General features: G+C 45.5%; 4 protein-coding genes across 4 annotated transcripts; all 4 read right to left on the bottom strand.

The window, feature by feature from the left end:
• Nucleotides 1-222: 222 nt before the first annotated feature.
• LOC131351361 (histone H2B) lies at nucleotides 223-1173 on the bottom strand. Its single transcript, XM_058386775.1, has one exon. The coding sequence runs from the start codon at nucleotides 678-680 to the stop codon at nucleotides 306-308; it is 375 nt and encodes a 124-aa protein (XP_058242758.1). The 5' UTR covers nucleotides 681-1173; the 3' UTR covers nucleotides 223-305.
• An 81-nt stretch (nucleotides 1174-1254) lies between these two features.
• Nucleotides 1255-1923, bottom strand: LOC131351363 (histone H4). Its single transcript, XM_058386777.1, has one exon. The coding sequence runs from the start codon at nucleotides 1885-1887 to the stop codon at nucleotides 1576-1578; it is 312 nt and encodes a 103-aa protein (XP_058242760.1). The 5' UTR covers nucleotides 1888-1923; the 3' UTR covers nucleotides 1255-1575.
• A 4977-nt stretch (nucleotides 1924-6900) lies between these two features.
• On the bottom strand, nucleotides 6901-7724 carry LOC131351359 (histone H2A). The gene has a single exon (XM_058386772.1). The coding sequence runs from the start codon at nucleotides 7429-7431 to the stop codon at nucleotides 7045-7047; it is 387 nt and encodes a 128-aa protein (XP_058242755.1). The 5' UTR covers nucleotides 7432-7724; the 3' UTR covers nucleotides 6901-7044.
• A 157-nt stretch (nucleotides 7725-7881) lies between these two features.
• Nucleotides 7882-9370, bottom strand: LOC131351357 (nucleolar protein dao-5-like). Its single transcript, XM_058386770.1, has one exon. It carries the CDS (start codon nucleotides 9273-9275, stop codon nucleotides 7983-7985), a length of 1293 nt encoding a protein of 430 aa, XP_058242753.1. The 5' UTR covers nucleotides 9276-9370; the 3' UTR covers nucleotides 7882-7982.
• Nucleotides 9371-16530: the final 7160 nt, after the last annotated feature.

Here is a 16530-nt window from a genome sequence, read left to right as displayed (position 1 = left end):
TGTGCTGCAATAAATCTTTTCCAAATCTGTCCAGCTCCTTTTCAACCACTTTGTGCTGTTATGACGCTACTGAGAGAATGAAAACACAGAACAGTAGTACAAACTGGACACACATCCCCCCCCCCGCTCAGTTACATCAGCGAAGCAAAAGCCGGCAATGAGCGCTGATCTCCATACCACCCCCACTCCCTGCGCGCGCGCGCGCACACACACACACACACAGGAAGGAACTTGCACTTTTTATGAAAAAAGTGGGTGGCTCTTAAAAGAGCCTTTGGGTTAATAAGGACGGCGGGTCACGTGCTTTACTTCGAGCTGGTGTACTTAGTGACGGCCTTTGTGCCCTCGGACACGGCGTGCTTAGCCAGCTCGCCGGGAAGCAACAGGCGCACGGCGGTCTGGATCTCCCTAGAAGTGATGGTGGAGCGCTTGTTATAATGAGCCAGACGAGAAGACTCACCGGCGATGCGCTCGAAAATGTCGTTCACGAAGGAGTTCATGATACCCATGGCTTTAGAGGAGATGCCGGTGTCGGGGTGGACCTGCTTCAGGACCTTGTACACGTAGATAGCGTAGCTCTCCTTCCTGGACTTTCTGCGCTTCTTGCCTCCTTTGCCGGCCGTCTTGGTCACGGCTTTCTTAGATCCCTTCTTGGGCGCGGTCTTAGATGGTTCAGGCATGATGCTGCTACTCAAGCGATCTGCAAGAGAATGAGTAGCTCCCGCCTCGCGGCTGCTCTATTTACAGGCTGCCATTCCGATTATGCACAAGAGAAGACCTCTCTGTTATTGGCCAAAATACAAAACCTCCTCGCTCGGAGCGCCTGCTACCGCTCCTCCCACCCACTTACTCCGCCATGCTTTCTTCCCCTTCCCGCCGTTGTAGAATCAGAATCAGCTTTATTCCTTTTTCTGTCGTTTTAGAATCAGCTTTATTCCTCTTTCTGCCGTTTTAGAATAAGAATCAGCTTTATTCCTCTTTCTGCCGTTTTAGAATCAGAATCAGATTTATTCCTTTTTCTGCACTTTTAGAATCAGCTTTATTCCCCTTTCTGTTGTTTTAGAATCAGCTTAATTCGCCAAATGAGCGCAGAAACACAAAGAATTTGTTGTACTTTTGTGCATTATGAAAAAGAAAAAAAAAATCCTAACGCTTGTACCACCAGGCCTTTACAATATCTATATCTCTATCTATCTATATATATCTATCTATCTATCTATCTATCTATCTATCTATCTATCTATCTATCTATCTATCTATCTATATCCATCCCAGCGGTAGTAGTGTATATAGATAGGGATGTGTGTAAAATGCATGTAAAAGCCTGGTGGTACAAGCATTAGGATTTTTTATACACACATTATTATATATATAAAATATATATATAAAAAAAGAGCGGGGGGAGAAATGTTGACGCACACGCTGTAAAGATCATTCATCATTTTCAAAGAGAGAGAGAGAAAAAAAAAAGAAGTTATTTTTCCTTACAGGCAGTAAACAAGAAACAGCTCTTTCGGGATATTTGGGTGGCTCTTAAAAGAGCCGTTGTGTTCGCGTTGTTCGGTGTTGAAGCGTTTAGCCGCCGAAGCCGTACAGAGTGCGTCCCTGGCGTTTCAGGGCGTACACCACATCCATGGCGGTGACGGTCTTTCTCTTGGCGTGCTCGGTGTATGTGACGGCGTCACGGATCACGTTCTCCAAGAACACCTTCAGCACACCGCGAGTCTCCTCGTAGATCAGGCCGGAAATACGTTTTACACCACCACGGCGGGCCAGACGGCGAATAGCCGGCTTGGTGATCCCCTGGATGTTGTCGCGAAGGACCTTACGGTGACGCTTTGCGCCCCCCTTGCCGAGTCCCTTACCGCCTTTGCCTCTACCAGACATCGTGCTGCTCTCTCGAAATAAAGCTGCTCAGTGAGATTCACCGCCCAGCGGCCACATATTTATCCGCAATCTCCAGGACCGAGGTGAGAACAGGCGAGAAGGCGGGCCTAACACCAACGGTCACACTATAGAACACGCTCATAAAGAAAGCGAACACCACAGCTTTGAACCCACTAGCGACTTTTTCTACCTCATCCTCTACATACACACAAAAAACATCCTTATCATCCTCATCATATACTGGTAGTAGTAGTAGTAGTAGAATCTAACCCAAGATATGTAAAGCTATGGACTGTGATTCGGGGACAGCTGTGTGCCAGCTCAGAATTCGAAAAACAAGATGCTAAATGGTTTTCAATCACTGTTTCCTGCCATATTCCAACAAATTGCGAACCAATTAAAAAAGATTTCGAATTGAAGACAACACAGAAATGAACTAGTTTCCTAAAGTTTGTCGTGACATCTTTGATGTTGTCTTGACAAAGCAAGTAGTCGTAACATGCTTTTAGAAGGTGTGTGGATAGACAGGTCGCTAACACTTTTGCTGGCGAGCGGACAGAACAGATGCCAGTGCATCTGGAGGCTAGTGAAGAGATAGGATGACAATAATTTGGAGGCGACTGGATACGTCACTAGATACGCGTCACGCAGTTCCCCACACTGTGCTGAGCGTTTTGATACGTATCGTGTATGTAGTGCTAATTTTGCCATTTCGCATAATTTTGTGCCTGACGTGCACGTGACCTCACCAGAACACACGTCACGTTTTGACATGTCACATGTGTATGTTGCTGTAAGTTTGCAGTCCAGTTGTGTTTTTTTTTTTGGGGGGGGGGGAGGTTAGCGCGCACGTGACGTCATCAGAAAACACGTCACGCAGTTCTCCTAATTGTGCTGAGCGTTTTGACATGTCACAAGGGGGGGGCGGTTAGCGCGCACGTGACGTCATCACCATGTGGTCATCATCAGTGGTCACGGAACCCAGTTCCCCTTATTTACTGAGCGTATGGGCTTGAGCCCCGATTGATTTTAATCTAGTCCCGAAGGTTTTATCCCGAATTTTGCCACCGGAGTGTAGAGGAATTAAGTAAATGTTGATTGTTTTAGTTGAGCGCTGTTTGCCGTTTACTGTACGACATCTCTCTCCACACACACACACACACACACACACACACACACACACCGATTGGTGTATAACGCCAACATACCGCGAGAGTGTGCGCTCGAATATGCTCTAGAACCGCTCTCGCGATACTTTAATGTCCTACACATATCGGGCTGCACAGCGCCGCTTTAAGTCGAACACACGAACACACACACACACACACACACACACACACACACACACACACACACATACCTTACAGCCCTTAAGCGCGACAGCAATAAAAAAACACACACAACAATGTTATTATTCCGATAACAGCCTAACTTCTCATTTTTCATTTTAACACAGTTGATAAAAGTCGGCTAACAAATGTATGTTGTGTCAAAAAGGAGGCCCACTGTCTTTGATTCTGAAAACCCCGGACATATAGAAGCCTTTTGAATAGTATTCCATACCCCAGACGTACAATAGACGTAAATAAACCTAAAGATAAGCGCTAAGACATTACAGTCTGAACATCACGACTTTCTATTATACAACTAGTGCAGTATTTAAGCTAAAATACATACACGGCTTAGGCGAACAATGGGCCAGAACAGACTCCATCATTCGGCTGTTCTGTCAGTTGAAAAAGGAATTCTCAGCACTATAAATACTAGTATGGTTATTGACCGTTTTGCTCAAGTCAAGTCTCAGAGATACTCTCTGATGATTCCACCCTCAGAAAAATAGGATAGAAAAGTCACCAAGAGCATGAAGTAGACAAGATGAGACACAGATGAGAGAATGAGAGAACAATAAGAGAAGAGGCCATAAAAAAAATAAATAAATAAAAATAATACATACAGTGGTGCCAGCATGAATGAGGAATAAAATAAGAGGTGCAAGTATAATATAGATCATTGTAAAGTAATGAGGATAATAAAAAAGTGCTCCACACACAAGCTGTGAAAGGGATGATATTGCATGGCATACCTGTGTGAGAGAAAAAAAGGAATGAATTTATGAACTCCTTCTTAGTAGCAAGGCTCTGAAATGATGGGAGGAGTCAGAAAAAAGATGGGACTAAATGAAATTTTAGAAAGTTGCGTACTATTTGTGTTTATTATTAAACAATATCATATAAAAATGCTCTTGCGAAACGTGTTATTCTGGCTAACACTCCCTCCCTAATTAGCCCCCGATGGCTTCAAATCCTGAAAACGCTCCTGACTCTGCATCTGTGAGGTTTTTTTCCCCATTCTAAAATTCCGTCAATGGGATTTTCGAGTTTCCTCTACGGGAAAACTGAAAGTCCGATCAGTTGTAAAGTTTAGCGCTTCATCAGCCCCGACAGACTGAAGGAGCCGGCCGAGTTTGGTGTTGATAGCTCAAAAGCCTGCCGAGTTATAAACCTAGAAACACAGAGAGAATGAGGAGGAGCTTCTTCCCGCAGGCCATTCGGGCCCTCAACCAGAATACCTAGAACCTGGACTTTCTAGACTTAACCCACACATAAACATTACATTCTACCTCAGCTGATTGTTGCACACACACAATAATTGCACTACTCGTATACTCTGCACTACTCTGCACACACAATAACCGCACTCACTGCATACTTTTGTGTGCATACTGCATCGACACTTTACTGTGAAAATTGGTATTTGTACAATAGATATTGTTATTCCTTTTAAAATTCAACATTTATATTTCCCTTATATGTATGTATGTATGTATATATATATATAATATATATATATATATTATATTTATCTTATGTATGCACATTGCACATACCGTATTTATTGTCATTACATTTATATTCATATTTGTTTTCTTTTTCTTTTATCTACATACATGTATATACTATATAGTATATATTATAGATGTTTATACATATATATTATTTATATATATTGTTTTATAAATATAATATAATATTACAATATCATATTATTATATTATATATTATTATTATTTATATTATATAATATAATATATATATATCTGATACACAAATTGGCTTTACATAACTATTGGTGTTTCTCATATATATATATATATATAATTAATTATTAGCTATATCCCTATACTTTTCTTGTCCACGCACTTTATATTCTTCCTTCAAATGTAGGACAGTCGTAAAAAGCATGTCAATACATGTCGGACTGTGTATGATTTCGTATTTGACAAATGAAATTTGAATTTAAAATGTCAATATATCTTATTGAACTGTAATATAAATATAATACGTTGTAATTATTTAATCTATTGCTCTTTATAAGAATAAGAATAGAATAATATGATTGATAGCAGTAGTAATATTCTTAAACGCGACAAACATCACTGAAAAAAACAACTACTACTAATAGAAATTTGTAAGCTGTGTATAACGTGCACTTCCTAGATTTGGCCACAAGATGGCAGGCAAGCTCCATTTACAACACCATTATTCTTTGTTTTTTATTTATCCTAATAATTATCATATTTAAAGTATTCTTCTTATTCTCATTTTGTAACAAACATAGAGAAGCATAAAAAAACCCCTTCTCCAAGTATTTATCCCTTTTTAGCTATTTACTACGAATATCATTTGTTGGGAAAGTGAACCTGCTAAATTTGGCCACAAGATGGCAGTCAAGATCCATCCAGAACAACACGCAGCGCAGGATGAGAATGAGAATCAGAAAAAGAATCAGAATCAGTGTCATAGCGAAGTACTGTGGGTTTTACACGTAAAAAAAAAGTATAAACATGAAAATATTAAGTGAAATATTATATATATATACACATAATGTGTATATACACACATTTTATAGATAGATAGATAGATAGATATATACACACACACACACACACAGCTCTCACGTTCACAGACATATTTAAAATGTATAGAAGACGCACACAAAAGTCAAAAAGATATGAAGAACCGCTCATTTTTCGGAGATAATGTGGTGGCTCTTAAAAGAGCCTTTGTGTATATTATCAGACGGAAACGTCGTTTAAGCGCGCTCTCCGCGAATACGGCGGGCCAGCTGAATGTCCTTGGGCATGATGGTCACTCTCTTGGCGTGGATGGCGCACAGGTTGGTGTCTTCGAACAGGCCGACCAGGTATGCCTCGCTAGCCTCCTGCAAGGCCATGACGGCCGAGCTCTGGAAACGCAGATCGGTCTTGAAGTCCTGAGCGATTTCTCTCACCAGACGCTGGAAGGGCAGCTTGCGGATAAGCAGCTCGGTGGACTTCTGATAACGGCGGATCTCCCTCAGAGCCACGGTGCCGGGCCTGTAACGGTGAGGCTTCTTCACGCCGCCGGTTGCCGGGGCGCTCTTGCGGGCAGCCTTTGTGGCGAGCTGCTTCCTGGGCGCCTTGCCACCAGTGGATTTACGGGCGGTCTGCTTGGTTCTTGCCATAGCGTCGAGCTCTGCGCTTCACGGATGAAAAACAGAATAAACGGCGTCAGCGAACGCCGGCTTTTTAAGCCCGAACGCCGCCCTGCTCTCTTTGGGCGCCTTCAGAGCACTCGCCTGACATTGGCTACAACGCGTTACGTCACCTTACAGCTCGTGGATGGCTGATTGGGTCGTCTTCTTCCACTGACACGGTTTGAAGCTCACAGTGCCCGCCCCTCTTCTACTCGCAGAAGCGCAGCGCTTTTGTTCACTCCCAGCACAAACTGTGTCTACTAATCACACTCATATTTCATTTAGCCAGCAATCTAGTTCACTATTACTGCTATTATCATTATTATTATTATTACTACTACTACTAGTCATCATTGGTCCCTAAACACCAACCATCTTTCATTCAGCCAGCACTCTAATTCACTATTACTGCTATTATTATTATTATTAGTAGTAGTAGTACTGTCATCAGTGATCAGCAGATTTTAATGTGCCCAACCTTATTTTAACAGAGCTGCCTTTATAATCAGACACTAGTGGAAAAGAAAAAAAAAAATGAAAAAAATAACCGGAATCAAATTGCACTTTTTGAGTAGAAGTGGGTGGCTCTTAAAAGAGCCTTTTTTTTTTGTCAAACACTGAGAAACGCGGTGTTGGGCCACTTTACTTGGTCTTGACGGCCTTCTCGGTTTTCTTGGGCAGCAGCACGGCCTGAATGTTGGGCAGTACACCTCCCTGAGCGATGGTCACTCCGCCAAGCAATTTGTTCAACTCCTCATCGTTACGCACGGCGAGCTGCAGATGGCGGGGGATGATACGGGTCTTCTTGTTGTCGCGGGCGGCGTTGCCAGCCAACTCCAAGATCTCAGCAGTCAGATACTCGAGCACGGCTGCCAAATAGACCGGAGCGCCGGCACCGACGCGCTCGGCATAGTTACCTTTACGCAGAAGCCTGTGCACACGGCCAACGGGGAACTGCAGGCCGGCCCTGGATGATCGGGTCTTGGCCTTAGCCCTAGCTTTGCCGCCGGTTTTTCCTCGTCCACTCATCTTGTAGCTCAGATACGTTCAAAGAACAATTCTGAAATAGTAGCGCTGCTTCCAGAGCCCTCTGTGATATAGCCAACACGGCCCCTCTCTTATTGGCTAAGATTCTTCTGACGCTAAAACCAATCAGAAACACTCCCTTCTCGTGTGTATGCGGGCGCGCGCGCGCGTGCGTGTGTCTGTGCGTGTGTGTGAGAGAGAGAGAGAGAGAGAGAGAAATATGAATGAATCGAGTAGTCATACAAATGTACAGGAATCTAAATCCTAAATTCTAATATGTAAACATGTAAATCCCCCCCCATTCCGCGATGTGGAAGCACTATTCTAGAAGCACTGTCATACGTTCGAGAAGCACTGTCGGAGAATCGATTCCCCTTACGTCATCATGCAGACTTTTTTTTTGTTTATCATTATTATTATTATTATTACTATTATTTCTTTTTTTTTTTTTTATCGTGAAAGATTAGGGAACACAGCTCTTTAAATGAAAAGATGGGTGGCTCTTAAAAGAGCCGTTTGAGGAGAAACAAAAAACATGACATAAACGAACACGTTTACTTCTTCTTGGGAGCTGCCTTTTTGGCCTTCGCCGCTTTGGGCTTGGCGGTCTTGGGCTTGACAGCCTTTGCTTTCTTGGGGCTCTTGGCTGCCTTCTTGGGGGTCGCCGGCTTTTTGGCCTTCTTGGGGCTCTTGGTGGCTTTCTTGGCGGTAGCGGCGGCGGCGGGCTTCTTCGGCTTCTTGGGAGACTTCTTGGCGGCGGGTTTCTTGGCCGCGACCTTCTTGGGCTTCTTTGCCGCGGCGGGCTTTTTGGCGGCCGCCTTTTTCGCTTTGGGTGCGGCTTTCTTAGCGGGCTTCTTGGCCTCGGTCTGCTTCTTGTTCAGCTTGAAAGAGCCGGACGCGCCGGTGCCTTTGGTCTGCACCAGAATGCCTTTCGTCACGAGACCCTTGACGGCGAGCTTGACGCGGGAGTTGTTCTTCTCCACGTCGTATCCGCCGGCTGCTAAGGCTTTCTTCAGGGCGGCAAGAGACACGCCGGTCCTCTCCTTGGACGAGGAAACCGCTTTGACGATGAGCTCGCCGACGCTAGGACCTGCTTTCTTTGCCCTCGAAGCTGCCTTCTTCTTGGGCGCTTTAGCCGGTGCGGCGGCGGGTGCGGGAGCGACTTCGGCCATCTCTCTCTCTCTCTCTCTCTTTCTCTCTGGGAGCGAAAAGTAGAATGAATAAGCGAGCGCGACGCAGTACGCTGTGTAACACAGGAACCTCCCTGCCCTCGGCCGGGGGGCTGGACTTAAAAGCAAGTATGAGAACGTTGTAGAGTCAACCCGCGCGCCGCTGAATGACTGCGCTTCCGTGACACACGGGCAAGTGTGTTTTCTCATGGCGTTTCCCGGCGAAAATACGACGCCGTGGACAAGATCCCGAGCGTTCAAGCAGACGTCTGGCGAGAAGGGACTGTCTCCTATTTCCCGCGGCCCGGCGCGAGCAGCTAGCGTGCAGCAATGTCGCGCAGCGAGCACAAACGCGCACGGCGCGCCCGGCGCTCTCGCCGGCGGGCAGCGCATTTGGCGCGATGTGGCGTGTAAAAACGTGTGTAGGAACGGCGCGGGCCTTTGAAGTCGCGTGTGCCTCGTTGCGTGAGAGCCTCGTGAATGACCTTGACGTGTTTGCAGCGGCCGAGTGTTGCGTATGCTATCTGAAACGGAGCCCCGTTTGGGCTGTGTAAAGCACAGGGCCAGAGTGTGAGAAAGAGTGAGAGAGAGAGCTGCGTGTGCGTGCGTGGCCATGGGCGTGCGTGCGTGCCGGCTGTGTGGCTCGTCCCGCAGCGCGACTCCCAACGTCTTTGTCATCGTCTGGTCTTCGGCACTCGGCCTGGCGCCGGCACTCGGCCTGGCGCTCCTCGTGCGCGGCCCTCTCCTCTAGTAGTCCCGCCGCGCGGGGCGTGCCTCGTCGAGGCCCAAACGACGCGCACCTCCACCTCGTTAGCTCTGGCCGTCTCCACCCCTCCGCCTTGACCCGAAATTTCGGTGTAGGCCCCGGGCCCGGCCCTACCGTGACCCCGACGACGGCGTTTGGCGCGTCCCTGTTGCGGCCTTGTGTCCGTCTCGTTCCACCCCGCTCTGACCCCAGTTCTGAACACACTGTGACACCCTAACCCTAATTCTGATCACACTGCCACTCTAACCCTAACTCTGATCACACTACCACTGTAACCCTAACTCTGATCACACTGCCACTGTAACCCTAATTCTGATCACACTGCCACTCTAACCCTAATTCTGATCACACTGCCACTGTAACCCTAACTCTGATCACACTACCACTGTAACCCTAACTCTGATCACACTGCCACTGTAATCCTATATTGAATCACTTTGTGCTTCTAGGGCCTAATTTGAATCACACTGTGCCGCTCTAACCCTAATTCTGATCACACTGTGCCACTCTAACCCTAATTCTGATCACACTGTGCCGCTCTAACCCTAACTCTGATCACACTGCCACTGTAATCCTATATTGAATCACTTTGTGCTTCTAGGGCCTAATTTTAATCACACTACCACTCTAACCCTAATTCTGATCACACTGCCACTCTAACCCTAATTCTGATCACACTGCCACTCTAACCCTAATTCTGATCACACTGTGCCACTCTAACCCTAACTCTGATCACACTGTGCCACTCTAACCCTAACTCTGATCACACTACCACTGTAATGCTATATTGAATCACTTTGTGCTTCTAGGGCCTAATTTTAATCACACAGTGCCACTCTAACCCTAATTCTGATCACACTGCCACTCTAACCCTAATTCTGATCACACTGCCACTCTAACCCTAATTCTGATCACACTGCCACTCTAACCCTAATTCTGATCACACTGCCACTGTAACCCTAACTCTGATCACACTGCCACTGTAACCCTAACTCTGATCACACTACCACTGTAACCCTAACTCTGATCACACTACCACTGTAACCCTAACTCTGATCACACTGCCACTGTAATCCTATATTGAATCACTTTGTGCTTCTAGGGCCTAATTTGAATCACACTGTGCCGCTCTAACCCTAATTCTGATCACACTGTGCCACTCTAACCCTAATTCTGATCACACTGTGCCACTCTAACCCTAACTCTGATCACACTGCCACTGTAATCCTATATTGAATCACTTTGTGCTTCTAGGGCCTAATTTTAATCACACTACCACTCTAACCCTAATTCTGATCACACTGCCACTCTAACCCTAATTCTGATCACACTGCCACTCTAACCCTAATTCTGATCACACTGTGCCACTCTAACCCTAACTCTGATCACACTACCACTGTAATGCTATATTGAATCACTTTGTGCTTCTAGGGCCTAATTTTAATCACACAGTGCCACTCTAACCCTAATTCTGATCACACTGCCACTCTAACCCTAATTCTGATCACACTGCCACTCTAACCCTAATTCTGATCACACTGCCACTCTAACCCTAATTCTGATCACACTGCCACTCTAACCCTAATTCTGATCACACTGCCACTCTAACCCTAATTCTGATCACACTGTGCCACTCTAACCCTAACTCTGATCACACTGTGCCACTCTAACCCTAACTCTGATCACACTACCACTGTAATGCTATATTGAATCACTTTGTGCTTCTAGGGCCTAATTTTAATCACACAGTGCCACTCTAACCCTAATTCTGATCACACTGCCACTCTAACCCTAATTCTGATCACACTGCCACTCTAACCCTAATTCTGATCACACTGCCACTCTAACCCTAATTCTGATCACACTGTGCCACTCTAACCCTAACTCTGATCACACTGTGCCACTCTAACCCTAACTCTGATCACACTGTGCCACTCTAACCCTAATTCTGATCACACTGTGCCACTGTAACCCTAACTCTGATCACACTACCACTGTAATGCTATATTGAATCACTTTGTGCTTCCAGGGCCTAATTTTAATCACACTGTGCCGCTCTAACCCTAATTCTGATCATACTGTGCCGCTCTAACCCTAACTCTGATCACACTGCCACTGTAACCCTAACTCTGATCACACTACCACTGTAACCCTAACTCTGATCACACTGCCACTGTAATCCTATATTGAATCACTTTGTGCTTCTAGGGCCTAATTTGAATCACACTGTGCCGCTCTAACCCTAATTCTGATCACACTGTGCCGCTCTAACCCTAATTCTGTTCACACTGTGCCGCTCTAACCCTAACTCTGATCACACTGCCACTGTAACCCTAACTCTGATCACACTACCACTGTAACCCTAACTCTGATCACACTACCACTGTAACCCTAACTCTGATCACACTACCACTGTAACCCTAACTCTGATCACACTGCCACTGTAACCCTAACTCTGATCACACTACCACTGTAACCCTAACTCTGATCACACTGTGCCACTCTAACCCTAACTCTGATCACACTACCACTGTAATGCTATATTGAATCACTTTGTGCTTCTAGGGCCTAATTTGAATCACACTGTGCCGCTCTAACCCTAATTCTGATCACACTGTGCCGCTCTAACCCTAATTCTGATCACACTGTGCCACTCTAACCCTAATTCTGATCACACTGTGCCGCTCTGACCCTAATTCTGATCACACTGCCACTCTAACCCTAATTCTGATCACACTGCCACTGTAACCCTAATTCTGATCACACTGTGCCACTCTAACCCTAATTCTGATCACACTGCCACTGTAACCCTAATTCTGATCACACTGTGCCGCTCTAACCCTAATACTGATCACACTGTGCCGCTCTGACCCTAATTCTGTTCACACTGTGCCGCTCTAACCCTAACTCTGATCACACTGCCACTGTAATCCTATATTGAATCACTTTGTGCTTCTAGGGCCTAATTTTAATCACACAGTGCCACTCTAACCCTAATTCTGATCACACTGCCACTCTAACCCTAATTCTGATCACACTGCCACTCTAACCCTAATTCTGATCACATTGTGCCGCTCTAACCCTAACTCTGATCACACTGTGCCATTCTAACCCTAATTCTGATCACACTGCCACTCTAACCCTAATTCTGATCACACTGCCACTCTAACCCTAATTCTGATCACACTGTGCCACTCTAACCCTAATTCTGATCACACTGTGCCGCTCTAACCCTAATTCTGATCACACTGTGCCGCTCTAACCCTAATTCTGATCACACTGTGCCGCTCTAACCCTAATTCTGATCACACTGTGCCACTCTAACCCTAATTCTGATCACACTGTGCCGCTCTAACCCTAATTCTGATCACACTGTGCCACTGTAACCCTAATTCTGATCACACTGTGCCGCTCTAACCCTAATTCTGATCACACTGTGCCACTCTAACCCTAATTCTGATCACACTGTGCCACTCTAACCCTAACTCTGATCACACTACCACTGTAATCCTATATTGAATCACTTTGTGCTTCTAGGGCCTAATTTTAATCACACTGTGCCGCTCTAACCCTAATTCTGATCACACTGTGCCACTCTAACCCTAATTCTGATCACACTGCCACTCTAACCCTAATTCTGATCACACTGCCACTGTAACCCTAATTCTGATCACACTGTGCCGCTCTAACCCTAATTCTGATCACACTGTGCCACTCTAACCCTAATTCTGATCACACTGCCACTGTAACCCTAATTCTGATCACACTGCCACTCTAACCCTAATTCTGATCACACTGTGCCACTGTAACCCTAATTCTGATCACACTGTGCCACTGTAACCCTAACTCTGATCACACTACCACTGTAATGCTATATTGAATCACTTTGTGCTTCTAGGGCCTAATTTTAATCACACTGTGCCACTGTAACCCTAATTCTGATCACACTGCCACTCTAACCCTAATTCTGATCACACTGTGCCACTCTAACCCTAACTCTGATCACACTGTGCCACTCTAACCCTAACTCTGATCACACTGTGCCACTCTAACCCTAACTCTGATCACACTACCACTGTAATGCTATATTGAATCACTTTGTGCTTCTAGGGCCTAATTTTAATCACACTGCCACTCTAACCCTAATTCTGATCACACTGTGCCACTCTAACCCTAATTCTGATCACACTGTGCCACTCTAACCCTAATTCTGATCACACTGTGCCACTCTAACCCTAATTCTGATCACAACACTGCCACTCTAACCCTAATTCTGATCACACTACTACTCTAACCCTAATTCTGATCACACTACTACTCTAACCCTAATTCTGATCACACTGTGCCACTCTAACCCTAATTCTGATCACACTGTGCCACTCTAACCCTAATTCTGATCACACTGTGCCACTCTAACCCTAATTCTGATCACACTGTGCCACTCTAACCCTAATTCTGATCACACTGTGCCACTCTAACCCTAATTCTGATCACACTGTGCCGCTCTAACCCTAATTCTGATCACACTGTGCCGCTCTAACCCTAATTCTGATCACACTGTGCCGCTCTAACCCTAATTCTGATCACACTGTGCCGCTCTAACCCTAATTCTGATCACACTGTGCCACTCTAACCCTAATTCTGATCACACTGTGCCGCTCTAACCCTAATTCTGATCACACTGTGCCGCTCTAACCCTAATTCTGATCACACTGTGCCACTCTAACCCTAATTCTGATCACACTGTGCCGCTCTAACCCTAATTCTGATCACACTGTGCCACTCTAACCCTAACTCTGATCACACTGTGCCACTCTAACCGAATCACATTGTGCTTCTAGGGCCTAATTTTAATCACACTGTGCCGCTCTAACCCTAATTCTGATCACACTGTGCCGCTCTAACCCTAATTCTGATCACACTGTGCCACTCTAACCCTAACTCTGATCACACTACCACTGTAATCCTATATTGAATCACATTGTGCTTCTAGGGCCTAATTTTAATCACACTGTGCCGCTCTAACCCTAATTCTGATCACACTGTGCCGCTCTAACCCTAATTCTGATCACACTGTGCCACTCTAACCCTAATTCTGATCACACTGCCACTGTAACCCTAATTCTGATCACACTGTGCCACTCTAACCCTAATTCTGATCACACTGCCACTGTAACCCTAATTCTGATCACACTGTGCCGCTCTAACCCTAATTCTGATCACACTGTGCCACTCTAACCCTAATTCTGATCACACTGTGCCACTCTAACCCTAATTCTGATCACACTGTGCCACTCTAACCCTAACTCTGATCACACTGTGCCACTCTAACCCTAACTCTGATCACACTACCACTGTAATGCTATATTGAATCACTTTGTGCTTCTAGGGCCTAATTTTAATCACACTGTGCCGCTCTAACCCTAATTCTGATCACACTGTGCCACTCTAACCCTAATTCTGATCACACTGTGCCACTCTAACCCTAACTCTGATCACACTGTGCCACTCTAACCCTAACTCTGATCACACTGTGCCACTCTAACCCTAACTCTGATCACACTGTGCCACTGTAACCCTAACTCTGATCACACTGTGCCACTCTAACCCTAATTCTGATCACACTGTGCCGCTCTAACCCTAATTCTGATCACACTGCCACTGTAACCCTAATTCTGATCACACTGTGCCACTCTAACCCTAATTCTGATCACACTGCCACTGTAACCCTAATTCTGATCACACTGTGCCACTGTAACCCTAATTCTGATCACACTGACACTGTAACCCTAATTCTGATCACACTGTGCCACTCTAACCCTAATTCTGATCACACTGTGCCACTCTAACCCTAATTCTGATCACACTGTGCCGCTCTAACCCTAATTCTGATCACACTGTGCCACTCTAACCCTAATTCTGATCACACTGCCACTGTAACCCTAATTCTGATCACACTGTGCCACTGTAACCCTAATTCTGATCACACTGCCACTGTAACCCTAATTCTGATCACACTGACACTCTAACCCTAATTCTGATCACACTGTGCCACTCTAACCCTAATTCTGATCACACTGCCACTCTAACCCTAATTCTGATCACACTGCCACTGTAACCCTAATTCTGATCACACTGTGCCACTGTAACCCTAATTCTGATCACACTGACACTGTAACCCTAATTCTGATCACACTGTGCCACTCTAACCCTAATTCTGATCACACTGTGCCACTCTAACCCTAATTCTGATCACACTGTGCCGCTCTAACCCTAATTCTGATCACACTGTGCCACTCTAACCCTAACTCTGATCACACTGTGCCGCTCTAACCCTAATTCTGATCACACTGTGCCACTCTAACCCTAATTCTGATCACACTGTGCCACTGTAACCCTAATTCTGATCACACTGCCACTGTAACCCTAATTCTGATCACACTGACACTCTAACCCTAATTCTGATCACACTGACACTCTAACCCTAATTCTGATCACACTGCCACTGTAACCCTAATTCTGATCACACTGTGCCACTGTAACCCTAATTCTGATCACACTGCCACTGTAACCCTAATTCTGATCACACTGTGCCACTGTAACCCTAATTCTGATCACACTGCCACTGTAACCCTAATTCTGATCACACTGTGCCACTGTAACCCTAATTCTGATCACACTGTGCCGCTCTAACCCTAATTCTGATCACACTGTGCCACTCTAACCCTAATTCTGATCACACTGTGCCGCTCTAACCCTAATTCTGATCACACTGTGCCACTCTAACCCTAATTCTGATCACACTGTGCCACTGTAACCCTAATTCTGATCACACTGCCACTGTAACCCTAATTCTGATCACACTGTGCCACTCTAACCCTAATTCTGATCACACTGTGCCACTCTAACCCTAATTCTGATCACACTGTGCCGCTCTAACCCTAATTCTGATCACACTGTGCCGCTCTAACCCTAATTCTGATCACACTGCCACTCTAACCCTAATTCTGATCACACTGTGCCACTCTAACCCTAATTCTGATCACACTGTGCCACTCTAACCCTAATTCTGATCACACTGTGCCACTCTAACCCTAATTCTGATCACACTGTGCCACTCTAACCCTAACTCTGATCACACTGTGCCACTCTAACCCTAACTCTGAT

Source organism: Hemibagrus wyckioides, linkage group LG03 (genome assembly GCF_019097595.1).
Source record: "Hemibagrus wyckioides isolate EC202008001 linkage group LG03, SWU_Hwy_1.0, whole genome shotgun sequence".
In the NCBI taxonomy this organism is placed as follows: Eukaryota; Metazoa; Chordata; class Actinopteri; order Siluriformes; family Bagridae; genus Hemibagrus; species Hemibagrus wyckioides.
The sequence above is the reverse complement of the archived record's forward strand: the minus strand, read 5'-3'. Positions and strand labels throughout refer to the sequence as shown.